Source organism: Ipomoea nil, unplaced genomic scaffold, assembly GCF_001879475.1.
Source record: "Ipomoea nil cultivar Tokyo-kokei standard unplaced genomic scaffold, Asagao_1.1 scaffold1834, whole genome shotgun sequence".
Classification (NCBI taxonomy): Eukaryota; Viridiplantae; Streptophyta; class Magnoliopsida; order Solanales; family Convolvulaceae; genus Ipomoea; species Ipomoea nil.
In genome coordinates, this window is record NW_017618262.1 from 245,349 (window position 1) to 272,863 (window position 27,515).

A 27,515-nucleotide genomic window follows, 5' to 3' on the forward strand; every position below is an offset into this window, starting at 1 on the left:
GCAAAAAATATTCGAGGGGAAATGGAATTGAAATTCCATAGAAAAGAAATTAGCAGAAAGATTAATTACATTGTTTGGTTGGTGAAAAATAAATTATTGGAAATATTGATTCCATTGTTTGGTTGAGTTTGAAATTGTAAGGAATAATGAGTATAAAGACAATTATACCCCTACAAAATAATAATAATAATAATAATAATAATAATAATAATAATAATAATAATAATAATAATAATAATAATAATAATAATAATAATAATAATAATAAGAACAATAATAATGGTAATTAATAAAAGTTGGTGAGGGCATGATTGTCCTACTTGTACCAGGGGAGGTGGAGGGGAGGGGGGGGGGGGGGGCATGGAAAATGTTTTCCTCATTTTTGAGGAAAATGTTTGAGGGAAACATTTTCCATGAACCAAACAAAGGAAAAGTCAGTTTTCATCAAATTCACGAAAAATATTTTCCAGCGAACCATAATGGTGGTAGACTGGTAGTGGTGAAAGCGGTGGTAGTGGTGGTGGTGGTAGTGTAGTGATAGTGGTGAAGGTAGTGATGGTGGTGGTGTGGAAATTGAAAAATAACTTCCCAAAAACAATGAGTAGAAGGTATATTTTTCTTTGACCCACATTTTGCATACTTTACCAAACACTAGAAATTTTGAAAACTATATAACTAATTATGCTAAGATCGAGCACATACTTGCTAAACTTTTTTTGTATAATTATATATTTATTTAAATCAATCACAAACACTATATATATTTATATAATTTTATAACACACTAGTATTTTCACCCGTGCGATGCACGGAATGGAATTGTTGTAATATATTAAGAATATTTAAATCGATATATAATTATTTAAGAATTAATTTCACTAGAGGTCGCTTATCTTTCCCTGACAATTCCAAATTTAATCATAGACTATAGTTATTAATTATTACAATTTATTCTATGTTATAATTCTTACGTTAATATTCTTGCTATTATTATTAACACTTAATTACATTTAGATATTATTAATACCATTTATATTATATTATTATTATTAGTTTCTTTTCAAGTTCTGTTAGTATATAATAGCCGTGAGGCACAATAATAATATAACCATAATTAAATATTCTTGTATTGTATTCCGTGAGTCACAATAATAATATAACAATATTTAAATATTTTTCAATTCTATATTCTTCTAGGATTTATATTACCATCATTAATTATTCCCTAATTTACCATAATTAAATAATTTGACCAATTATAAAGAGAGATTATTAAATAATGCACGGGATAATTTTTTAATTAAAAATTTTAAAAATTCATTAATAAAACATAAGGTTCTCATAGTTTTTTCTTAGAAACTATTTAATAAAGCATTTTTTTTAGAAATTGGTGGGCCAAACCGCCTACGGTGGATAGATCTCGAAAAAATACGCGATTTCAAATATTCATTTGTCCAAAACGGACAACCGAGTCAAAAGTTATGCCTTGTCGAACTATTAACACTTTAAAACTTTTAAAAAAAAAAATTAATCGCCGGTTCAGCCGGCAAGGAGGCCGATTCCGGCCATCCTCGCCACGGCCAGCGGCGCGATTTTTGCAACACTGATATATAGTATAGATGTAGATTACAATAGGAATTGTATTACAGTACTTTATAATATTAGAATAGAATTTTAAACCAGAATTATTGTACGAATGGGAAAGAAGAAATCAATATATTTTATTAGGAAGAGAGATTTTTTAGGAATTGGACGGGAAGTTAAAATTGCAGGATTTTGTTTTTATATGTAGTATAGATGTAGATTACAATAGGAATTGTATTACAGTGCCTTATAATATTAGAATAGAATTAGAACCCAGAATTATTGTACGAATGGGAAAGTCGAAATCAATATATTTTATTAGGAAAAGAGATTTTTTAGGAATTGGACGGGAAGTTAAAATTGAAGGATTTTGTTTTCATATATAGTATAGATGTAGATTACAATAGGAATTGTATTACAATACTTTATAATATTAGAATAGAATTTTAACACAGAATTATTGTACGAATGGGAAAGTCGAAATCAATATATTTTATTAGGAAGGGAGATTGTTTAGGAATTGGACGGGAAGTTAAAATTTAAGGATTTGGTTTTTATATATAGTATAGATGTAGATTACAATAGGATTTGTATTACAGTATTTTATAATATTACAATAGAATTTTAAGCTAGAATTATTGTACGAATGGGAAAGTCGAAATCAATATATTTTATTAGGAAGAGAGATTTTTTAGGAATTGGGCGGGAAGTTAAAATTGCAGGATTTTGTTTTTATATATAGTATAGATGTAGATTACAATAAGAATTGTATTACATTACTTTATAATATTAGAGTAGAATTTTAACCCAGAATTATTGTACGAATGGGAAAGTAAAAATCAATATATTTTATTAGGAAGAGAGATTTTTTAGGAATTGGGCGGGAAGTTAAAATTGCAGGATTTTGTTTTTATATATAGTATAGATGTAGATTACAATAGGAATTGTATTACACTACTTTATAATATTAGAATATAATTTTAACCCAGAATTATTGTACGAATGGGAAAGTCGAAATCAATATATTTTATTAGGGAGAGAGATACTTTTTAGGAATTGGACGGGAAGTTAAAATTGGAGGTTTTTGTTTTTATATATAGTATAGATAGATGAAGATTACAATAGGAATTGTATTACAGTACTTTATACTATTAGAATAGAATTTTAACCCAGAATTATTGTACGAATGGGAAAGTCGAAATCAATATATTTTATTAGAAAGAGAGATTTTTTAGGAATTGGGCGGGAAGTTAAAATTGCAGGATTATGTTTTTTTATATAGTATAGATAGTATACATGTAGATTACAATAGGAATTGTATTACAGTACTTTATAATATTAGAATAGAATTTTAACCCAGAATTATTGTACGAATGGGAAAGTCGAAATCAATATATTTTATTAGAAAGAGAGATTTTTTAGGAATTGAGCGGGAAGTTAAAATTGCAGGATTATGTTTTTTTATATAGTATAGATAGTATACATGTAGATTACAATAGGAATTGTATTACAGTACTTTATAATATTAGAATATAATTTTAACCTAGAATTTTTGTACCAATGGGAAAGTCGAAATCAATATATTTTATTAGGAAGAGAGATTTTTTAGGAATTGGGCGGGAAGTTAAAATTGCAGGATTTTATTTTTATATATAGTATAGAAGTATAGATGTAGATTACAATAGGAATTGTATTATAGTACTTTATAATATTATAATAGAATTTTAACACATAATTATTGTACGAATGGGAAAGTCGAAATCAATATATTTTATTAGGAAGAGAGATTTTTTAGGAATTGGGCGGGAAGTTAAAATTGCAGGATTTTGTTTTTATATATAGTATGGATGTAGATTACAATTGGAATTGTATTACAGTACTTTATAATATTAGAATAGAATTTTAAACCAAAATTATTGTACGAATGGGAAAGTCGAAATCAATATATTTTATTAGGAAGATATATTTTTTAGGAATTGGGCGGGAAGTTAAAATTGCAGGATTTTGCTTTTATATATAGTATATATAGTATAGATGTAGGTTACAATATGAATTGTATTACAGTAATTTATAATATTAGAATACAATTTTAACCCAGAATTATTGTACGAATGGGAAAGTCGAAATCAATATATTTTATTAGGAAGAGTTATTTTTTAGGAATTGGGCGGAAAGTTAAAATTGCAGGATTTTGTTTTTATATATAGTATAGATGTAGATTACAATAGGAATTGTATTACAGTACTTTATAATATTAGAATAAAATTTTAACCCAGAATTATTGCACGAATGGGAAAGTCGAAATCAATATATTTTATTAGGGAGAGAGATACTTTTTAGGAATTGGACGGGAAGTTAAAATTGGAGGATTTTGTTTTTATATATAGTATAGATGTAGATTACAATAGGAATTGTATTACAGTACTTTATAATATTATAATAGAATTTTAACCAGAATTATTGTACGAATGGGAAAGTCGAAATCAATATATTTTATTAGGAAGACAGGATTATTCTTCTAAAAAGGCTGAACCCCAACCCTAACATTAATCACAAAGGCTAGACCGATGCTCACTGCGCAAAAGGAGTCCCCCTCACTTTGAGAGGTTGCTCCCACACTGCCGCTGGTTAGACTCGATCCTGGTCATTCTTCCAAAGTTTCACCTCTATGACCAGTTGAACTGCCCATGCGGGCAAAATTGCAGGATTATGTTTTTATATATAGTATAGATAGTATAGATGTAGATTACAATAGGAATTGTATTTCAGTACTTTATAATATTAGAATATAATTTTAACCCAGAATTTTTGTACGAATGGGAAAGTCGAAATAAATATATTTTATTAGGAAAAGAGATTTTTTAGGAATTGGGCGGGAAGTTAAAATTGCAGGATTTTGTTTTTATATATAGTATAGATGTAGATTACAATAGAATTGTATTACAGTACTTTATAATATTGTAATAGAATTTTAACACAGAATTATTGTACGAATGGGAAAATTGAAATCAATATATTTTATTAGGAAGGGAGATTTTTTAGGAATTGGACGGGAAGTTAAAATTTAAGGATTTGGTTTTTATATATAGTATAGATAGTATAGATGTAGATTACAATAGGATTTGTATTACAGTACTTTATAATATTACAATAGAATTTTAAACCAGAATTATTGTACGAATGGGAAAGTCGAAATCAATATATTTTATTAGGAAAGGAAATTTTTTAGGAATTGGGCGGGAAGTTAATATTGCAGGATTTTGTTTTTATATATAGTATACTATAGATGTAGATTACAATAGGAATTGTATTACAGTACTTTATAATATTAGAATAGAATTTTAACCCAGAATTATTGTACGAATGGAAAATTCGAAATCAATATATTTTATTAGGAAGAGATTTTTTAGGAATTGGGTGGGAAGTTATAATTGCAGGATTTTGTTTTTATATATAGTATAGATATTGAGTAAAAAATATGAGTATATATACATTCCCTAGTAAATATTGCATGCAGGAAGAACCAGAACTGACATTTTCTTCATCTCATACCAAATATTCTCCCCTAACTTCACTTCCTCATTATTAGTTATTACCACACCTTTCTGAGTCTCCCTCGTTTGCAATAGCTTCTCACCGATATCAGATTCCATTTCAGCAACTAAAACAGCTTGCTGCTTTCTTTGTCAATTAACAAAAAAAGACCAATATAATGCACCTTAATAATTGATGAGGGAACTAATTGTAATTCACTTGAGGTGGTCCGAATGAATTAAGTCCGCATAAATAACAAGGGTAAAATAGTAAGAGAAATAAATGTAGTAATATTCTTTTGGATTAATGTAAGAGTAGTACAAGATTAGTAATCTGAACATGATTATGTGATGCTAAGACAATACTAATTTATGAAAAGAGGTCTAACAAACTCCTAAAAATGACAAATTATTGTGTGGACCATGGTCTACACAATTGTGTGGACCATGAATATCAGGTACATTTTTAATATATTAAAAATGCATTATTTTTGTACTGAAGGTATATTATATATAAAATAATGTACTCTTAGTATATTAAAAATGTACTTCCAAAAAATGTACCTTACATACATAAATAATGTACCCTTAGAATATTAAAAATGTGCTTTTTATTTATGGTCCACACAATTGTGTGGACCATGGTCCATGCAATAATGATTGCCTAAAAATATGGTAGGCCAAGGCCCAAATGACTAAATCAAGACCCACCATCCCGGGCTCGAAAACGTGCTTTGCAATTGTTATACCATGGACCAGGGTTCACATTGCACTGTGCACCCTAATTCAAAAATTATGTGTCAGTCATTAATATATTATGTATCTTCAGTTAATAGATTATGCGTTTATAAATAAATTGAAAACATATAAAACAATGATACGCCGTGAAATAGCTTATATTTGTGCTCATTTATGCTTGTTTTTGGCTCAAATGTAGGTAAAAGAAGGTGGAACAATGCTTAATTTGGTGTATTTTATTTTTATTGAAGGAAGAAAAGATCGAGTAATGGTGCAAGCAAGCATGAAAGGAGGTTAATCTTGAGAGAAAATGAAGCATTATGGCACAAGGTAACTTGTATTAACCCGGGTACCCCACCCCACCCCCACTGGTTAAACAGGTCGGGTTGGAGGGTAAATTATATCGGGCACCGCGGTGCATAATCAATTATGCACCGCGCATCAAAACGACGTCATTTTGTTAAATGAAAAGAAACGGCATTTGTTTTCCGCCGTTTCGCACCCTTCCGTAAAAAGTAACTCTTGTTATTCAGTTTCATTTTGTATACATTGCAGTTTCAGTTCAACTACAGTTTCATTTCGATATAACTACAGTTTCATTCGATATTTATAGACTCAAATATGTGAAAATGTTATTTAATTTTATTTTATATACACTATAGTTTTATTAAAACACAACTACATGATCATTTTGATATAATTACAATTTCATTGAAATACTCAAATATGTGAAAAGCTATTCAGTTTCATTTTATATACATTGTAGTTTCATTTCACCACAACTACAGTATCATTTTGATATAACTGCAGTTTCATTTGATAATATAAAAATAATAAGGCAGTGTCGGTTTAGATGTACTGTAGTGTCAATTGGTGTTTAATACACCAAACATGCAGACTCCGTTAACGGTAACGGCGGACCATTTCTTTACTTAAAAAAACATTGTTGTTTTTTACCGCGGTGCATGTGCACCGCACCACGATCTATGATATAACGACTGGGGTTGGAGAAACCTCTTACCCAATCGTTATGCATTGGACCCGTGTCCAGCATGCATGCTGGACACAGGTAACAGTGCCGTTAGGCACTGTTATCTCCTTCTTCTTCTTTTTTTTTTTATAATTTCAGACCGCTTCGTTATAGGAGTATATATTCATAATTTTATTACTATATTATTAATAACTGTACATTCATAACTCCATAACTATACGTTCATAACTCTATAACTGTACATTCATAACTCCATAACTGTACATTCATAACTCCATAACTGTACATTCATAACTTCATAATTGTACATTCATAATTTTCGAAGCTCTATGTTAACAATTTTAGAGCTCTATGTTCATAATTTATCACTATATGTTCATAATTGTAAGTTCATAATGTCAGAGCTCTTTGTTCATAATTCGATCAATAACTGTACATTCATAATTCCATAACTGTAGATTCATAATCTAATAACTGTAGATTCATAACTCCATAACTGTAGATTCATAACTTCATAACTGTACATTCATAACTTCATAACTGTACATTCATAATCTTCGAAGCTCTATATTCACAATTTTAAAGCTCCATGGTCATAATTTTATCACTATATGTTCATAATTGTAAGTTCATAATGTTAGAGCTCTATGATCATAATTTCATAATTGCATAACTGTACATTCATAACGGCATAACTGTACATTCATAATCCAAAAAAAATAACGCCGTTAACGGCAAAACACGCGCGAATTTTTTTTTTTTTAACTAAATGACGCGTTTTTTTTTTTTTTTTGAAAAACGACGTCGTTTTGGGCCCGTGTCCACAATTCATTGTGGACACGGGTCCAGGGCATAATTTGCCCCTCTTACCCATCCCACCTAAAAATTGAGCTAAACGGGCCCAATCCGTGAGGTTACGCAAATTATGCTGTGCAACCGAATGCACCTTGCAAGGTGCATACGGTTGCAAAACGGTGTCGTTTTGGTTAAAAAAATGCGCGTCTCAGTTAAAGAAGAAATCAGGTTCGATTCCCGGCAATAGCATTTTTATATATCCAGAAATTCATAACTATATAACCACAATTTCATAACTATATATCCACAATTTCATAACTATATATCCACAGTGAATGAATGAAGTAAAAATCCACAATGAATGAATGAATGAAGTAAGAATCCACAATGAATGAATGAATGAAGTAAAAATCCACAGTGAATGAACTAAATATCCACAATATATGATTGAACTAAATATCCACAATGAATGAACTAAATATCCATAAATTCATAACTATATAACCACAATTTCATAACTATATATCCACAGTGAATGAATGAAGTAAAAATCCACAATGAATGAATGAATGAAGTAAAAATCCACAATGAATGAACTAAATATCCACAATATATGATTGAACTAAATATCCAGAACGAATGAACTAAATATCCATAAATTCATAACTATATAACCACAATTTCATAACTATATATCCACAATTTCATAACTATATATCCACAATAATGCTATTGCTGAGAGTCGAACCTGATTTTTTTTTTTAAAGTGGGACGCACGTTTTTAATCAAAACGATGTCGTTTTGAACCGTATGCACCATGCGCATGGTACATTCGATTGCACAGCATAACTATTGGTGAGGTTAGGTCTATTTTGACAACTCTAAATTGGGCTTAAAATGCCATTTAGCTTTCGAGTGGCCTTTGTCTCATGTTGAAAGTATGTAGGTTTATACTAATATAGTAATATAAATACAATTCAATTTTTTTAAAAGTTTGATTTGTGTATTATAAAGGTTCTCCCTCGCTTAGGTAGAAGTGCAAATCAAATTCCAAAATGAGTCCAGAAAGCTTGAACCTGGTCACCAAAAGTTAGGAATTTTTTATATAGCATAAAGTGAATGTATGGGTGCAATATCGTCGGGATTGGGGTTATGACACAATATGTACTAGCGCTAGATACAAGGCAAATTATGTTGTGCAACCGTGTGCACGTGCACCATGCATGGTGCACACGATTGCAAAAACGGCGTCGTTTTACTCAAAAAAAATATATATATTTTTGATTGCCGTTAGTTACATAAACATATGTTCATAATTTTATAATTTCACATTCTGAATATATAGTTATGAAGTTATGGATGTGCAGTTATGCAATTCTGAATGTATATTTATGAAGTTATGGATGTGTAGTTATGCATGCAATTTTGAATGTATAGTTATGAAGTTATAATTTCAAATTCTGAATGTATAGTTATGAAGTTATGGATGTGTAGTTATGCAATTCTAAATGTATAGTTATTAAGTTATGGATGTGTAGTTATGCATGCAATTCTGAATGTATAGTTATGAAGTTATCGATGTGTAGTTATGCAATTCTGAATGTATAGTTATGAAATTATGGATGTGTAGTTAATTCTGAATGTATAGTTATGAAGTTATGGATGTGTAGTTATGCAATTCTGAATGTAATCATGTATACTTATGAAGTTATAGATGTGTAGTTATGCAATTCTGAATGTATATTTATGAAGTTATGGATGTGTAGTTATGCAATTCTGAATGTATAGTTATGAAGTTATGGATGTGTAGTTATGCAATTCTGAATGTATAGTTATGAAGTTATGGATGTGTAGTTATGCAATTCTGAATGTATAGTTATTAAGTTAATAGATGTGTAGTTATGCAATTCTGAATATATAGTTATGAAGTTATGGATGTGTATTATGCAATTTTGAAAGGATAGTTATGAAGTTATGGATATATAGTTCAAATTATGCACAACGTAACATAACGCTGTTAACGACAATTGAAACTGGATTTTTTTTTTTTTAATCGGACGACAAAACGACGTCGTTTTTGCAAACGTGTGCACCATACGTGTTGCACAGCGTAACGCTACTAGATACAAACAATAACATAACAATGGGGGAAAATCAACCAACCAATAACTTAATAAGCGACGTAGAAAACATAACAAGTGTGCAATCACCCGTGCATCAATTCAAAACAAAGTCCAAGTCCAAGCACGGTTATACACACACCTATGCATCCCTTTCCAGAATACACAAAAATTATGCCTTCCTGGACTTTTCTAACTTTACAACGCAAAAAAAAAAAAAAAAAAATTAAATTAAAAATAAAAATTAAAAAAAAAATTTTAAAACGGCTGAACTTGCCGGCTAGGCCGCCTATAGACCGCCTAGCCGGCCGGCCGCGGAGGAGGCCGATTCCGGCCTTCCTCGCGGTGGCCGGCGGCCGCCTAGCGCCTAGGCACCGATTAATCGGCGCCTAGGCGCAATTTTTGCAACCATGCAAAATACATCATTACATTACAAATCTACTAAAATTTAGAACGTCTCTCTTGCATGTCACGAAAATCATCTATAATTGAATCTATACTAAATTGTTTTGCAATTTGTTTTTCAATGCATACTAACAAATATTCATTAAGCAAGTCATCTTCCATCTTGTTACGAAGTGTAGTCTTTACTATATTCATGACAGAAAAAGATCGTTTTGTAGTAGCTGTAGATACCGGAGATATTAAACTAGTATTCAAATTCTAGGAAATCATATTAAACATTTAAAAGTTTAAATATACACTAACCAAAGGAGAAGTGGAGAATGCCGACACTCCCGACAGGATCCAACAGCCACTGTTCGTAGCCGGTAGCCCGAGTTCACCGCGGTTGCTATCGTGAGTCGTCAACTGAGGAAACGAAATAAAGGACTTAGCCATTTAGACATTTAGCCCAAGTTCACCGCGATTGTTGTGACTTGTGAAGATGATGAATCCATCTCCAATAAAGAATAATTCATAAAATAAAAAAAAATCAAGGATTTAAAGAATAAAAAAGAAATGGAAATTCTTCTCCGATATAAAAATTATTTACATTCAAATTCATGAATTGATTATATTCGCTACATTGTCCCTACAATGTCTTTATTTTTTTTAAAAAAAATTATTCATTATCAATAAATTAATTAAGAGAAATCATTTTATTAGTTATATTGTCTTTATTTTTCTCCAATGTAAAAATTCTTTACATTCAAATTCATCAATTGATTATATTCACTACATTGTCTATTATTTTTTTTGTGCACTATTTTTTAATTAAATATCAAAGTTATAATACAAAATAATGTTATATATTTATTTACCAAGTATTTTATTAATACCATGAAAAAATTAAAAAATATATAATTAATAAAGCCAATCATATTAACTACTTGATGGATTTGTTGACAAAGAGAGTATTCAAATCACACAACAAATTGAAGTGAGAACTATCTTGCAATGTCCTTGTTTGACAATTAACAGTTAGCAGTAAGCGTTAGCGGATTATATTAGCAGATTTGACCAGTGAATTATATCAACGGTCGGTAAAAAGATATTTGAAAAAATTAGCTGTTTAAATTAACATGTAAAATGACCTAAGGGTATACATAAATTTAATAATAATAATAATAATAATAATAATAATAATAATAATAATAATAATTGTTTAAAATATATATATATATATATATATATATATATATATATATATATATATATATATATATAATTAAGTCAATCATATTAATTACTTGGGAGATTTATTGACAAAAAGGGTATTCAAATCACACAACAAATTGAAGTGAGAAACTACATCGCAATGTCCTTGTTTGGCAATCAGCAGTTAGCTCTTCAATATTAGTATATATTTAATATTTTATGCCCTAATTTTTATTTGTTCTCCCTTATGTTCCGTATTTGGTTTCAACCATACCTATACAATTATTTTATTGACAATTATAATCAATCTTGACTATATTATCTTGCATTTGTAAACTTAGAATTACCTATTAAAATACGCATGCAAATTCAACATTCAATTATCTATGCATGAACAATTCCAATATAATATTGCCTTGATATACTTTAACGTACTTATATTTAAACAAAAACAAAAAAAAAAAAACAAAAAAAAAAAAAAAAAACATTGGGCATTAACCCAATCGCATAATGCACGTAAAAAACAAGTATAATGGGTAGAAAAAATGGCGGTCAAATTTTTCAATCAAATGAATGGCTCAGATTGATCAGATTTTAATTTTTCCTTGAGATTTTCTAATTTATCCTTAATGAATATGATTATCCGTTAACTTTTCCGTTAAATATTATCTTTTCTGTTAATTTCTATCAGTTCACCGTTAACTTACCCATTGATTACAATAAGAGATGTCTTAGGTTCGAACCCCATCCCAATCAAAGTTGGCATAATTAGTACTATATTTTACTATTATTAAATTAACTAGTTTTTTACGCGCATTGCACGATTGGGATAATGCCCAATGTTTTTCTTAAATAAGTATTTTAAAGTATATCAAGACAATATTATATTGAAATTCTTCATGCATAGATAATTGAATGTTGAACTTGCGTATTTAAATTGGTAATTCTAAGTTTACAAATGCAAGATAATATAGTCAAGATTGATTATAATTGTCAATAAAATAATTGTATGGGTATGGTTGAAATCAAATACGGGATATAAGGGAGAGCAAATAAAATTAAAGCATAAAATATTAAATATATACTAATATTGTTTGAGGAGATTCCGGCAGTAGGAGCGTTATGCTGTGAGCACGTGCCCACCTTGCAAGGTAGGCACAGTTCCATATCCATAATTTCTGTACTGTAAATTCATAATTTCTATATTGTAGATCTATAATTTCTATACTTTAGATTCATAATTTTTAAACCATAGATTCATAATTTAAATACAGTAAATTCATAATTTCTATACAGTAGATTCATAATTTCTATACAGTAGATTCATAATTTCTATACTGCATATTCATAATATCTGTACTGTAGATTCATAATTTCTGTACTGTAAATTCATAATTTCTAAACTGTATAGTTATCAACTATGAACATATAGTTCTCTGATTTGTGAAAACAGAGTTCAACAATTGGAATCTAAAGTATAAAATTATTCATTATATAGTTCTCACTTCAATTTGTTGTGTGATTTAAAATCTCTCTTTGTCAACAAATCCCTCAAGTAGTTAATATGATTGGCTTTATTAATTATGTTTTTTAATTTTTAATTTTTTCATGGTATTAATAAAGTACTTGGTAAATAAATATATAGCATTATTTTGTATTATAACTTTGAATTAAAAAATAGTGCACAAAAAAGATAATAGACAATGTAGTGAATATAATTAATTGATTAATTTGAATGTAAAGAATTTTTACATTGAAGAAAAATAAAGACAATATAACTAATGAAATTATTTTTCTTATTTAATTTATTAATAATGAGTAATTTTTTTTTGAATAATGACATTGTACACACATAATTCTAAATTAAAGAAATGCATATGTATTATTATTATTTTTTTGTAGCTACTAAATTATTAATTATTAATTATTAATTTTAATTTAATAAGAGTAAAATAGAGTACTAATTATGCCAACTTTAATTTGATTGGGATGAGGTTCGAACCTGAGATCTTTCTTATTAAAATCAATGAGTAAGTTAACAATGAACTAACAGAAACTAACGGAAAAGATAATATTTAACGGAAAAGTTAATGGATAATCATATTCATTAAGGATAAATTAGGAAATCTCAAGGAAAAAATTAAAATCTGATCAACCTGAGCCATTCATTTGATTAAAAAATTTGACCGTCATTTTTTCTACCCATTATAGGCCTAACTCTCTTGGGCTCTTATTAGTATAGTAGAAATAATAATTTAGTAGCTACAACAAAAAATAATAAATATGCATTTATTTAATTTAGAATTGTGTCTACAATGCCTTTATTCATCATTAGTTATATTGTCTTTATTTTTCTTGGTACTGGCTCTATTACAATGTAGTATCTGTTCATATACTTTCTCAACCTATTGAAACACAAAGAACCAATAACGCCTCCACTGAGGCTCGAACTTGCAACCTTCCAAATGGAAGTCCAACCCGGGTATCATTAGACCACATAGTCTTGATAAAGTTCAAATTCGTTAGTTGATTATATTCGCTACATTGTCCCAACAATGTCTTTATTAAATAAAATTATCCATTATCAATAAATTAATTAAGAGAAATAATTTCATTAGTTATATTGTCTTTATTTTTCTCCAATGTAAAAATTCTTTACATTCAAATTCATCAATTGATTATATTCACTATGTTGTCTATTATCTTTTTTTGTGCACTATTTTTTAATTAAATATCAAAATTATAATACAAAATAATAATGCTATATATTTATTTACCAAGTATTTTATTAATACCATGAAAAAATTTAAAAAATTTAAATTAATAAAGCCAAGCATATTAACTACTTGATGGATTTGTTGACAAAGAGAGTATTCAAATCACACAACAAATTGAATTGAGAAACTACCTCGCAATGTCCTTGTTTGACAATCAGCAGTTAGCGGTTAGCGTTAACGAATTATATTAGCGGATTTGACCAGCGAATTATATCAACGGTTGGTAAAAAGGTATTTGAAAAAATTAGCTTTTTAAATTAACATTTAAAATGATCTAAGGGTATACATATATTTAATAATAATAATAATAATAATAATAATAATAATAATAATAATAATTCGTTATTATAGATAGGTAGATAGATTATAGTATAGTATTAGTATTATTATTATTACTATTATTATTATTATTATTATTATTATCTAAAAACATAATAAGCCTCAATTAAGGTTATATCCTTGATTTATGTCCCTCTTTTTGTAATCAAATAAATATGTACATTTTGCTTTAAATATTGTACATTTCAACGTTATTAGACAAAATTACCCTTACACCGTTATAACAACGTTAGTTTTTAATTCTAACATTGATAACACATCATTATTACCATACACCTATATCTATTATATCTTTTCCTATTTTTTAATTAACATTTTATTAAAATCATTATATATTAATTTAATGCTTAATTATATTTTAATTAAATTTCTATGAATGATAAATTATATATGTGTGTGTACAAAATACATATATTACTTGTGTATATATAATTCAAATTATAATTTTTAATTATTTGTATTTATCAATGTTTTAATATTTGACATAAATTTTTGCACATCGTGCGTACAAAATGCTAGTTATTATAATAAATAGTAATAGTAATTATAGTAATAATAATGGGCTAATAGGATGATTCCGCGTTTCTGTGTTGTTATTAAGGCTGATTTTAGGTTTTGAATTAAGGATTGATTTAATTAAAGTTGATTTAATTTAAATAATTTAATTGATGGTTGAATTTAGTTTAGGATGATTTAATTTAATTAAGGATGATTATTTGTAATACTAAATATATAGGCTGATTTAATTTAAATGATTTAATTAAAGATGATTTAATTTAATTAAGGATGATCCAATTTAATTAAGAATAATTATTTGGAATACTAAATATATAGGCTGATTTAATTTAAATGATTTAATTAAGGACGATTTAATTTAATTAAAGATGATCATTCATTCATTTGTAATACTAAGTATATATAGGGTGATTTAATTCAGATAATTTAATTTAATTAAAATACTATACTATAATAACGAATTATTATTACTATAATAATAATAATAATAATAATAATAATAATAATAACTAATATTATATTCTTCTTTTACTCAACATGTTAAATTACATGAATTACATAAATTTATTTCTAAATTGACTAATTCGGTACTCAACATGTTAAATTACATGAATTACATAAATTTATTTCTAAATTCGTTATTATTATTATTATTATTATTATTATTATTATTATTATTATTGTTATTATTACTATTATTATTATCATAGTAAATTATAGTAAATAGTAATTATAGTAATAATAATTCGTTAAGGCTAATAGGATGTGTGATTCCGCATTTCTGTATGTGAAAAATTTGTTCTGTATGTGAATTATTACTACTATAATAATTACTAATATATATATATATATATATATATATATATATATATATATATATATATAATAGTAACTAATATTATATTCTTCTTTTATTCAACATGTTAAATTACATGAATTACATGAATCTATTTATTATAAATTAATATGAATACAATAAATGTTTTCACATTTGGATGGAAAATTTTTGGGAATTACATGAATCTATTTATAAATTAATATGAATACAATAAATGTTTTTACATTTGGAGGGAAAATTTTTGGGACAATTATTTTGCTTTAATATATTATATAGAGATAGAGATATATATAGAGATGTGTGTGTGTGTGTGTGTGTGTGTATATATATATATGTATATATATATATATATATATATATATATATATATATATATATATATATATATATATATATATATATATATATCGCGTTCAAATGAGAAAGGATGGATACACTGATTTAAAAAAAATGCGGTAGTATTTTCATAAATAATTAAACATCGAAGTGTAAGTAAAATGTATTACAAGTGCAATTAACAGTTTTATATAGTGTACCTAAGTGCATGTAAAATGTATTACAAGTGCAAGTAATATATATTACATGTGCTAGTAAAATTTACATTGAGCATCAATAGTAAGTGCACCTAACGTTATAACCAATTGCACCTAACGTTATAACAGTTGCACCTAGGTGCACGAATGTTAACAAGATAAATTACTTGCACTTGTAAGTGAAAATAGGTGCACTTGTTTACTTGCAAAGTTGCACCACCTACTTGCACTTATTACACAATTACTTGCACCAAAGTTTGAGTTATTTACGAAAATGTCGTCGTGTTGTTTTTTTTATATTAAATCTGATTCGTTGATCTGGACAGCTGTAAATGGTTCTTATTTCTCTTCTGGGCACTTGTTCTCATTAGAGCGTGCCCATATATATATATATATATATATATATATATAACGTGTCTTGTGTTATGAATTTTTGTGTCTCATGTTATGTAATTCTGTACCTTAAAAGTATTGATTCTGTATCTAGAATAAATTAAAATTTGTGTTGAAAATGAGAAACGAGAAACTACATACCGTCGTTTTGATTTAGGGTCGACAATGCTACGTGGACCCTCCGATCCACGATATAAATTGCCCCCATTCATATAGAGGTTTAGTACATAGACTTCCAAATTTTACTCATTGATGTGACGGACTCTGATAAGCTACTTTTTTATATGGGTTCTAAATCTACGTCAGTGGAAATATAAATTGAGAGTAAAAAATGAGAGTACACATAATATTTTTCACACATGCATGCGTACCTTTGATATTATTACATTCTAATTGGTCCAAATTTTATAAACCAGAACGCTACAAAGTATAATGATACATTTTCAGTTTCAACATTGCAAACCTTCGTTGTCAATTGCCATTTTTTGGTTTTATATGATAGCCTCCGGAATATTGTTGGCGCGCACCACTATCCATCCTTTATATCTTGTCGTCTCTGATTAGTCTTCTTCTACTATATCCTTACTCCTCTCTGAACCTACCAATATTATACAACACGGAGAGAAGAGAACCGAGAAGAACTATAGAAGAGGAGAAAAGGATAAAAATAAGAAGCTGCTGCTTTTCTTGAATAATCTGTGAGTCCCATTTTTTTTGGATTCTTCTCATAATCCAATTATGATTAAACCTCCTGAGCAACATGTATATTTATATTTGTTTCAATAGATTGGGATGTACCCAGATTTTGATTATGTTTCCCATGGATTTGATTAGTCTAAATTTGGTTGTTTTAGAGATTTTTTAAATCTTTTGGTAGTGGTACAGATATATGATTGTTACAAGTCTGTAAAAAAAATATGTGGTTATTGATTAATGTGTTGTTCATGGTTACTTTAACCCCATAAATGCAGAGTCTTTTTTTTTTTTTTGTAAACCACAATGTGGTCCGGGTCTTCTATGTACGTTTAACAGTCCAAATCTACCCGGTTCGCTCCCAGAGGCACAGAAGCTGGCCCAAAGGAAATCTATCACTTGTGAGAATCAAACCCAGGTTATCGTGGAATTCTCTCCCACAAAGAGAGCTCATTTGCCACTTGAACTACCATGTTGGGTTTAAATGCAGAGTCTTGGTTCCAATGGGAAGATGGGAACATAACAATTGAAACTTTACTTGCATAGGTGGTTCTTCGTTGATTGACGGAGGAACCCACGGGCTCTTTTATTTGCTGAAATGGAGTCTAATATCAGTGAGAAGCTATTGGAAAACTCAGTAGAGGAAGTGAAGATAGGGGAGAAGATATGTTGTGAGATGAAGAAAATGTCAGTTGTGGTTCTTCCTGCAATATTCAATAGATTCTCGACATTTGGGATTACTGTCATCAGCCTGTCATTCATTGGCCACATTGACCCTATAGATCTTGCTGCCTATGCTTTAGTACAAACCGTGCTGTTAAGGTTCTGCAATGGAGTACTGGTAAGTTAGTCGTGTTTGACAGTTTTTACAAGTTAAGAAAATGTTAAACAATTTTATTAGTTGAATTGTATTTGCAGTTGGGCATGGCGAGTGGATTGGAAACTCTATTGGGGCAAGCTTTTGGTGCAAAACAGTATCACATGATGGGCATATATCTTCAGAGAGCATGGATTGTGTTGAGTGTAACCACGACTTCACTGTTACCTCTATATTTCTTTACTACTCCAATATTTAAAGCACTGGGCCAGGAAGAAGAAATTGCTCAGGTGACAGGAATCGTTTCTAAATGGTTGATACCGGTGGCATATGCCTTCATTCCATCGTATACCTGCCAAATGTTCCTGCAAGCACAGAGCAAGAACGTTATTATTGCGTATTTGGCAGCAGCTACACTGGCGATTCATTTATTCCTATCCTGGCTCTTGACAGTGAAGTTGGAGTTTGGACTTGCGGGTGCCATGATTTCTACTATATTGGCGTTCTGGATTCCTAATTTTGGTCAGCTTTTATTTGTTATGTGTGGAGGGTGTAAAGAAACATGGAGGGGTTTTTCATTCTTGGCCTTTAAGGATCTCTTGCCAGTAATCAAGCTTTCCTTGTCAGCTGGTGCCATGGTCTGGTGAGGCTATATATAAATTATTATATTTTAACTGATCTTTATAGTCATGAAATCATTATATTCTTTGATTTTTTTGTGGCAGTCTTGAGCTCTGGTACTATTCGATACTGATTCTTCTTACAGGAAACTTAGAAAATGCTAAGGTTCAAATCGATGCTCTTTCTATATGGTTAGTCCATTGCCCGCTGTTTTGTTTAGGATCTGTATATATCCTTATGAGCTTCAGTTCTCCACTGAACAAGTTGCTTTAATTTTGTGTAGCCTCAACATCAGTGGCTGGGAAATTATGATATCTTTTGGTTTCATGGCAGCAGCATGGTAATAATGCATAGTATCACAACACACAATTTCTTTTGATTTGTGTTTACTGTCTTGCTTCGACACTCGTTTTTTTTTTTTTTTTTTTGGATGCCAGTGTGCGGGTAGCAAACGAGCTGGGAAAGGGAAGTGCAAAGGCAGCCAAGTTCTCCATCAATGTGGTCGTGCTAACATCCTTCTCCCTCGGAGTCGTGCTATTCCTGTTCTTCCTGTTCCTGCGCGGGAACCTGGCTTACCTGTTCACCACTAGCTACGACGTGGTCCAGGCGGTTGATCAGATGTCACCTCTATTAGCATTTTCTATACTTCTAAATAGTGTTCAACCAGTTCTTTCTGGTAAAAGCTTGCCTGCAGCCTTATCTCCTAAACCGTATTAAGTTGTACTAAGTAGTATTGATTTTTGGTTGGGTTTTGGTTGATTCAGGTGTTGCTGTTGGGGCGGGTTTGCAGAGTACTGTGGCATATGTTAACCTGGGATGCTATTACTTGATAGGAATCCCGGTTGGTGTCGTTCTTGGTTATGTCCTCAAACTCCAAGTTAAGGTGAGTAAAAGATACTTTTGTAGTTTTGTTATCTAATCTATGTTATGTTTTACATAGAGGAAACCAATCATACCATTATAGTATCAAAACCTCATCACCTGCAGCTGCGTACTGGCCTTCTTAGTTTGAGCTGGCCACTAAGAAGGCGGAATTTGCCAATTTATTACCTTGTGACGCTTTGCCAGCTAGAGTCACAAGACGAGGTTTACCCAATACACACTGATAGAGAATATACTCTGGTACGGTCTATGGCACTCCTTATACCCAGAACCTGATCAGGTACGAGTTGCCTCAAGACCGGGATTATTTCCCGACCAGAGCGCAGCGACTGGCCGACCCGACCTTGGGTTCATTGGCCCGATAAGCCCTTACCTTAACATTTCTACGTTCAGGCCCGACCCCGAGCATGCATGAACACTTTATAGCTAAACCAATCCCAGCAAGTAACTAGCTAGACAAATACATTCTTACACGTGCACGTTTCTCCTTAGCCGACTAGATTACCAAATGCATGAAGGACACTTGGCGTACATGCCGGCCTCTCGGCATATGTCCCTTGAATTCCCTATAAATACCTTGCTAGGTGACAGTAGAGGAGACTTTTGGCAACTTTTTTATAGCCTTATTTAGCTCGGGAACCTCCGGTATCACGCCAAATCCCGAGTTTAACACATTAAACCAACAAGCAGACCACAGAAGGGCCGTAACGTATTCATAGCAACCCCGGATATTTACTACATCACACACCATCGGGTAGTGCTGTGGGTTTCTCACTTTCCCTCGTCATTAAAAAAAAAAAAAAAACTCAGCATAAAGCAGTTCTTAATTGATGAATTGTTGTGCAGGGTGTGTGGATAGGAATGCTGTTTGGTACGTTTTTACAGACCATTATATTGCTTGTAATCACCTTCAAAACCGACTGGGATAAACAGGTAATTGGCATGACTTCTTCCCCTTCAATTCATTTGAACAATGAAACTCCCAGGCATCATCCCTCATTCACATCTGAATATCTGATGCAGGTTGAAGATGCTCAGAAACGTGTCCGGAAGTGGGTGGTAGAACCTGAAACTGGAGACGCAAATGGCCAGGATGCTTAGCTTATTCCTCCCAAAATTTTCACTGTCGGACACAGTGACTAATCCCCTTTGATGAAATGTAGGCACCTTTAATGGGTACCCCTCTTTGCTTATTTACCAATATGGAATAACAGCTTTTGGAATTTATCATCAAACTACACATGAATAGGATGGTGGTATTACAAAAAATATGCTTCATTTTATGAATTATTTGGAATAGTGATGTGTTGCTGAATCCAAGTTTTGTTCGGTATGGGATATATAAATGCCCAGTGTTAGGTACACTTCACTATTAGCATTGAGAAATTCTATTTGCACCGCCCTATTTGCTATTTACACCACTTATTTAATAGGTATAGTAACTTTATAGATGGTGCAAATATAAAAGTGCTATTTGCACCACCTCATTAAATATAGTCAAACATTAATATTTATTATTTATTTTTATTTAATAATCAAATTACCAAAAAAAAAAAAAAAAAACTTCTCCCGTGAAAAAACTATGGGCTGCCTTCTTCATGAAATAGACGCAAATTATGCTGTGCAACCGAATGCACCATGCGCATGGTGCATTCGATGCAAAACGACGTTGTTTTGATTAAAAAAACGCACGTCCCACTTAAAAAAGAAATCAGGTTCAATTTTCGGCAATAGCATTTTTATATATCTATAAATTCATAACTATATATCCATAAATTTATAACTATATATCCACAAATTCATAACTATATATCCACAGTGAATGAATGAAGTAAAAATCCACAATGAATTAAGTAAAAATCCACAATGAATGAACTAAATATCCACAATGATTGAACTAAATATCCACAATGATTGAACTAAATATCCACAATGAATGAACTAAATATCCATAAATTCATAACTATATATCCAGAAATTCATAACTATATATCCACAGTGAATGAATGAAGTAAATATCTACAATGAATAAACTAAATATCCACAATGAATGAACTAAATATCCATAAATTCATAACTATATATCTAGAAATTCATAACTATATATCCACAATAATGCTATTGCCGAGAATCGAACTTGAATTTTTTTTTTAAGTGACACACGCGTTTTTAATTAAAACGACGTCGTTTTGCATCGTATGCACCATGCGCATGGTTCATTCGGTTGCACAGCATAACTATTGTGAAATAGGTAGGTGGGCCCCTTCCAAGCGTGCCTAGAACCGGGCCTGGTTGTGGGGGCACCTTGGACGAGAGATTTCGACTTTTGCATCAAAGAATCACAATGCTTTGTCTTTTTTGAAAATCATGAGGACAAATGGATTATTGGCTTGAAAATATATAGAAATATCATTGAATTTTGACTTTTTAAGAAAAAATAATAACAAGCATTCAATATTTGGTATTTCCTAATTTGATTAACAAAAAAACAATCACATAAGGCAACACATGCACACGTTAGTGGAGAGTTAAATTTGTATATATCAAGTTACTTGATAACTAATACTCCATAGATCCATAGAAAAAATGAGTGAAAATGAGTTTAAATAATTGACAGAGTAGACAGTAACGAGCAAAAGCACAAGTGCGCAATCACCCGTGCATCAATTCAAAACAAAGTCCAAGTCCAGGCACCGGTATACGTACACATGTGCATTCCTTTCCAGAATGCACAAAAAGAAGTAGTGTTTCTAATAATAGTAGTGCACTGGCACAGGCATTTCCGTGCACTGCCTTCTAATGTGCTAAAAAAGTAATGATTCCATAATAATGATACATACTTTCTCAATCTACGAAAACACAAAGATTCAATACTCCCACAGTGAGATTTAAACCTGAGACTTCTCATTTAAGAGGGCACAGCTATGCCATTCGATTACAAGATTTTTAATATTATTATAATATTATTATTGCCCGCATTATATTGTTCTAATATTATTTCCAGTTCCGGTGATGGAGTTGTTAAGACAGAGATTCGAATTTGATTTAAATAATAATTGATGAAGACTAGTTTACTTTAATTTGAACGTATTGTCGTTTTATATATAGAGTACACATCACTTGGCTTCATCCATAATCCCATACTCCCACTGCATTACATAACTGGAAAGTTTTATAAGGATAATATATTTTGATTGTCGCATTTCGTATGTGATTAATAAGTAAATTTTTTTGATAACATAAGAGAGCTTGATTAATTCACACAATAATCAATGGATACAGAGAATTTAATTATCCCGTCAAATGGTAAAAAAGTTAAATACTTTTTTTTGTTGTTCTTGTAATTCTATTAGTTATGTGTGTATATAAATTTTACTTCATAGACTCCTAAATTTGTACTGCCTAAGAACATCCCAAAAAGGGGATTTTGAACCAAATTTTAAGAAATTAGGGTGAAGTGGAGAAAAGAGAGAGGAGAGAGAGAAATGGTGGGGTGGCCCTGCAAAAATGGAGATTTTGTAGAAGTAATGGGTCCCACTATGAGAGAGAAAAAGGGTGGAGTGGCCCGGCAAAAATGGAGATTTTGTAGAAGTAGTGGGCCCCACTATGGGAGAGAAAGATGCGCCTCATGTGCGTGAGCTGTGAGGCGCAATTCTCGTGCCCAGGCTGGCGCGGGCGCGTATATATATATATATATATATATATATATATATATATATATATATATATATATATATATATATATATATATATATAATTTTAGTTTTCTTTTTTTTTCGCTTTCATTTTTTCTTTTCTAATCACACCTGTAAAATTCACTCAAAATTTTGTGTGTAGGAGTATAAGTTGGGAGGACAAAATTAGGAGTAAATATAGTATTTTTCTTCTCCCAATAATCCAATATAGTATTTTTCTTCTCCCAATAATCCAATATAGTATTTTTCATTCATGTGCATGGTATAATTTCTTCTTACCTTTGATATTATTACATTCTAACTAGTCCAAATTTTATAAACCACAACGCTACAAAATATAATGATACCTTTTCAGTTTCAACATTGCAAACCTTCATTGTCAATTGCCATCAAACGTCCACGCCATTTTTTTGTTGTTTTATATGATCGCCTCCGGAATATTGTTGGCGCGCACCATCGTCTATCCTTTATACTCTTGTCGTCTTTGATTAGTCTTCTTCTACTATATATCCTTACTCCTCTCCACTCCGGATGAACCTACCAAGATTATACATTTATACAACACACACGGAGAGAAGAGAACCGAGAAGAACTATAGAAGAGGAGAAAAGGATAAAAATAAGGAGCTGCTGCTTTTCTTGAATAATCTGTGAGTCCCACGTTTTTTTTTTTTTTTTTTTTTTTGCATTTTCTCATAATCCAATTATGATTAAATCTCACGCGCAACATGTATATTTGTATTTGTTTCAATAGATTGGGGTGTACCCAGATTTTGATTATGTTTCCCATGAATCTGATTAGTCTAGATTTGGTTGTTTTAGAGATTTTTTAAATCTTTTGGTAGTGGTAGAGATATATGATTGTTACTAGTCTGTAAAAAAAATATGTGGTTATTGATTAATGTGTTGTTCATGGTTACTTTAACCCCATAAATGCAGAGTCTTGGTTCCAATGGGAAGATGGGAACATAACAATTGAAACTTTACATTGCAAGTTTGCAACAACTTACTTTACTAGATTGAACTAATTTGTGCAGAGCTTAGCTCAATGGTTCAGTAGGCAGTAGGAAAAAGAGAAAAAAGTTCGAATCTCGGTGACGGCAATGTGGAGAAGTGAGCATACATTTGACCATGTTTGCTGAGTCATTGAGTCACTGTGATTTACATCTTCCCAAATGCTCTGTTGGGCCAGGGTTGGGGGTTCAACCTTTTGGGAGAAATTGAACTAATTTGAAATACATTTTATTCTTTGGTTTTTTTTTTCTTACAGTATTATCAAAGGATTGCAAGTTAAGTATGCTGTGTTTATTACAAGTCAAGGTTCATTATCCTTGTGTGTTTCTTGAATTTTCTTGGTTGAGTTCTTGCATTCCATTATTAAGGTTAAATGGCTATGCTCATATTTCACTGCCAGAGTATCTTAACCTGCAGCACTTTAGTTTGCATAGGTGGTTCTTCGTTGATTAACGGAGGAACCCACGGGCTCTTTTATTTGCTGAAATGGAGTCTGATATCAGTGAGAAGCTATTGGAAAACTCAGTAGAGGAAGTGAAGATAGGGGAGAAAATATGGTGTGAGATGAAGAAAATGTCGGTTGTGGCTCTTCCTGCATTATTTAATAGATTCTCCACATTTGGGATTACTGTCATCAGCCAGGCATTCATTGGCCACATTGACCCTATAGATCTTGCTGCCTATGCTTTAGTACAAACCGTGCTGTTAAGGTTTTGCAATGGAGCACTGGTAAGTTAGTCGTGTTTGACAGTCCGTTAAAGTTTTTACAAGTTAAGAAAATGTTGAAACAATTTAAGTTGAATTATTGTGTGTGCAGTTGGGCATGGCGAGTGGATTGGAAACTCTATTGGGGCAAGCTTTTGGTGCAAAACAGTATCACATGATGGGCATATATCTTCAGAGAGCGTGGATTGTGTTGAGTGCAACCACGACTTTACTGTTACCTCTATATTTCTTTACAACTCCAATATTTAAAGCACTGGGCCAGGAAGAAGAAATTGCGCGGGTGACAGGAACCATTTCTAAATGGTTGATACCGGTGGCATATGCCTTCATTCCATCGTATACCTGCCAAATGTACCTGCAAGCACAGAGCAAGAACGTTATTATTGCGTATTTGGCAGCAGCTACACTGGCGATTCATGTATTCCTATCCTGGCTCTTGACAGTGAAGTTGGAGTTTGGACTTGCGGGTGCCTTGATTTCTACTATATTGGCATTCTGGATTCCTAATTGCGGTCAGCTTTTATTTATTATGTGTGGAGGGTGTAAAGAAACATGGTCGGGTTTTTCATTCTTGGCCTTCAAGGATCTCTTGCCAGTAATCAAGCTTTCCTTGTCAGCTGGTGCCATGGTCTGGTAATTATTATATTTTAACTGATCTTTATAGTCACGAAATCAGATATTCCATTGGTGTGCTTGAAATCATTATATTCTTTGATTTTTTGTGGCAGTCTTGAGCTCTGGTACAATTCGATACTGATTCTTCTTACAGGAAACTTAGAAAATGCTAAGGTTCAAATCGATGCTCTTTCTATATGGTTAGTCCATTGCCCCGGGCCAATTTCCTGCTGTTTGTTTAGGATTCTTCTTACAGGAAACTTAGAAAACTTTAATATTTTGTAGCCTCAACATCAGTGGCTGGGAAATGATGATATCTCTCGGTTTCATGGCAGCAGCATGGTAATGCATTGTATCACAACACACAATTTCTTTTGATCTGCGTTTACTTTCTTGCTTCCACACTCTGATTCTGTTATGTTTTTGGATTCCAGTGTGCGGGTATCAAACGAGCTGGGAAGGGGAAGTGCAAAGGCGGCCAAGTTCTCCATCAATGTGGTCGTGCTGACATCCTTCTCCATCGGAGTTGTGCTATTCCTTTTTTTCCTGTTCCTGCGCGGGAACCTGGCTTACCTGTTCACCACTAGCTACGACGTGGTCCAGGCGGTTGATCAAATGTCACCTCTATTAGCATTTTCTATACTTCTAAACAGTGTTCAACCAGTTCTTTCTGGTAAAAGCTTGCCTGCACCCTTAATTATCTCCTAAACCGTATTAAGTAGTACTGATTTTTGGTTGGGTTTCGGTTGATTCAGGTGTTGCTGTTGGGGCGGGTTGGCAGAGTACTGTGGCATATGTTAACCTGGGATGCTATTACTTGATAGGAATCCCGGTCGGTGTCGTTCTTGGTTATGTCCTCAAACTCCAAGTTACGGTGAGTTGATACTTTTCTTATCTAATCTATGTTATGTTTTACATAGAGGAAACCAATCATACCATTATAGTATCAAAACCTCAGCACTGGGAGTTGCTTACTGGCTTTCTTAGTTTGAGCCGACCACTCGGTCAGCTATAAGCAACTTAAACTGGTTTACCTTGTGACCCTTTGCCGGGTAGAGTCACAAGGCAGGGTTTACCCAATGAAGCCGTTCTTAATTGATGAATTGTGGTGCAGGGTGTGTGGATAGGAATGCTGTTTGGTACGTTTGTACAGACCATGGTATTGCTTGTAATCACCTTCAAAACCGACTGGGATAAACAGGTAATTGGGGCATGACTTCTTCCCCTTTCATTTGAACAATGAAACTCCCAGGCATCATCCCTCATTCACATCTGATGCAGGTTGCAGATGCTCAGAAACGTGTCCGGAATTGGGTGGTCGAACCTGAAACTGGAGACGCAAATGGCCGGGATGCTTAGCGTATCCTTCTAAGAGTTTTCAGTGTCGGACAGAGTGACTAAAATTAGGGTGGTGGTATTACAAAAAATATGCTTCAATTTATGAATTATTTTGAATAGTGATGTGTCTGCCGAATCCAAGTTTTGTTCGGTATGGGATATCAATGCCTAGAGTTAGGTACACTTCATTATTAGCATTTTGACATTTAGTCTGCAACTTTAATTTTAGGTTCAATAAAGATGTTCTATAACATTTGACCACCCGACCAATTAATCTCTTCGTTAATTATGATTATATATTTATATGAATACTTGTGTCAAAAATTTAAACACAAAAATAGGATTCATTAATCTCTGAA

At 31.5% G+C, this 27,515-nt stretch overlaps 2 protein-coding genes and 1 long non-coding RNA gene across 4 annotated transcripts; 2 read left to right on the forward strand and 1 right to left on the reverse strand.

The window, feature by feature from the left end:
- Positions 1-5,186: 5,186 nt before the first annotated feature.
- On the reverse strand, positions 5,187-24,017 carry LOC109193087. The gene is made up of 3 exons (XR_002056202.1): positions 24,006-24,017; positions 19,255-19,259; positions 5,187-5,265 (listed from the first exon to the last, which is right to left on the reverse strand). It is a non-coding gene; the product is annotated as an uncharacterized LOC109193087 (long non-coding RNA).
- LOC109193081 (protein DETOXIFICATION 21-like) lies at positions 17,378-20,967 on the forward strand. Its single transcript, XM_019343884.1, has 9 exons — positions 17,378-17,456; positions 17,989-18,290; positions 18,368-18,909; positions 18,992-19,078; positions 19,171-19,227; positions 19,325-19,563; positions 19,652-19,770; positions 20,616-20,702; positions 20,793-20,967. Exons 2-9 carry the CDS (start codon positions 18,048-18,050, stop codon positions 20,868-20,870), a joined length of 1,452 nt encoding a protein of 483 aa, XP_019199429.1. The 5' UTR covers positions 17,378-17,456; positions 17,989-18,047; the 3' UTR covers positions 20,871-20,967.
- LOC109193080 (protein DETOXIFICATION 21-like) lies at positions 23,903-27,451 on the forward strand. 2 transcript variants are annotated; one of them, XM_019343883.1, is made up of 9 exons: positions 23,903-24,113; positions 24,895-25,206; positions 25,295-25,836; positions 25,932-26,018; positions 26,104-26,160; positions 26,253-26,491; positions 26,574-26,692; positions 26,933-27,019; positions 27,100-27,451. In XM_019343883.1, exons 2-9 carry the CDS (start codon positions 24,964-24,966, stop codon positions 27,175-27,177), a joined length of 1,452 nt encoding a protein of 483 aa, XP_019199428.1. In that variant the 5' UTR covers positions 23,903-24,113; positions 24,895-24,963; the 3' UTR covers positions 27,178-27,451. The 2 variants fall into 2 exon arrangements, with proteins under 2 accessions (XP_019199428.1, XP_019199427.1); XM_019343882.1 differs by having other exon boundaries at positions 24,903-25,206.
- Positions 27,452-27,515: the final 64 nt, after the last annotated feature.

Coding starts and splice junctions, on each gene's coding strand:
- LOC109193081 (XM_019343884.1), top strand. CDS start 18,048: ATGGAGTCTAATATCAGTGAGAAGCTATTGGAAAACTCAGTAGAGGAA. Junction 18,910..18,991: donor TCAGCTGGTGCCATGGTCTG/GTGAGGCTATAT, acceptor TTTTTGTGGCAG/TCTTGAGCTCTGGTACTATT. Junction 19,564..19,651: donor TGTTCAACCAGTTCTTTCTG/GTAAAAGCTTGC, acceptor TGGTTGATTCAG/GTGTTGCTGTTGGGGCGGGT.
- LOC109193080 (XM_019343883.1), top strand. CDS start 24,964: ATGGAGTCTGATATCAGTGAGAAGCTATTGGAAAACTCAGTAGAGGAA. Junction 25,207..25,294: donor GGTTTTGCAATGGAGCACTG/GTAAGTTAGTCG, acceptor TTGTGTGTGCAG/TTGGGCATGGCGAGTGGATT. Junction 27,020..27,099: donor AAACCGACTGGGATAAACAG/GTAATTGGGGCA, acceptor CATCTGATGCAG/GTTGCAGATGCTCAGAAACG.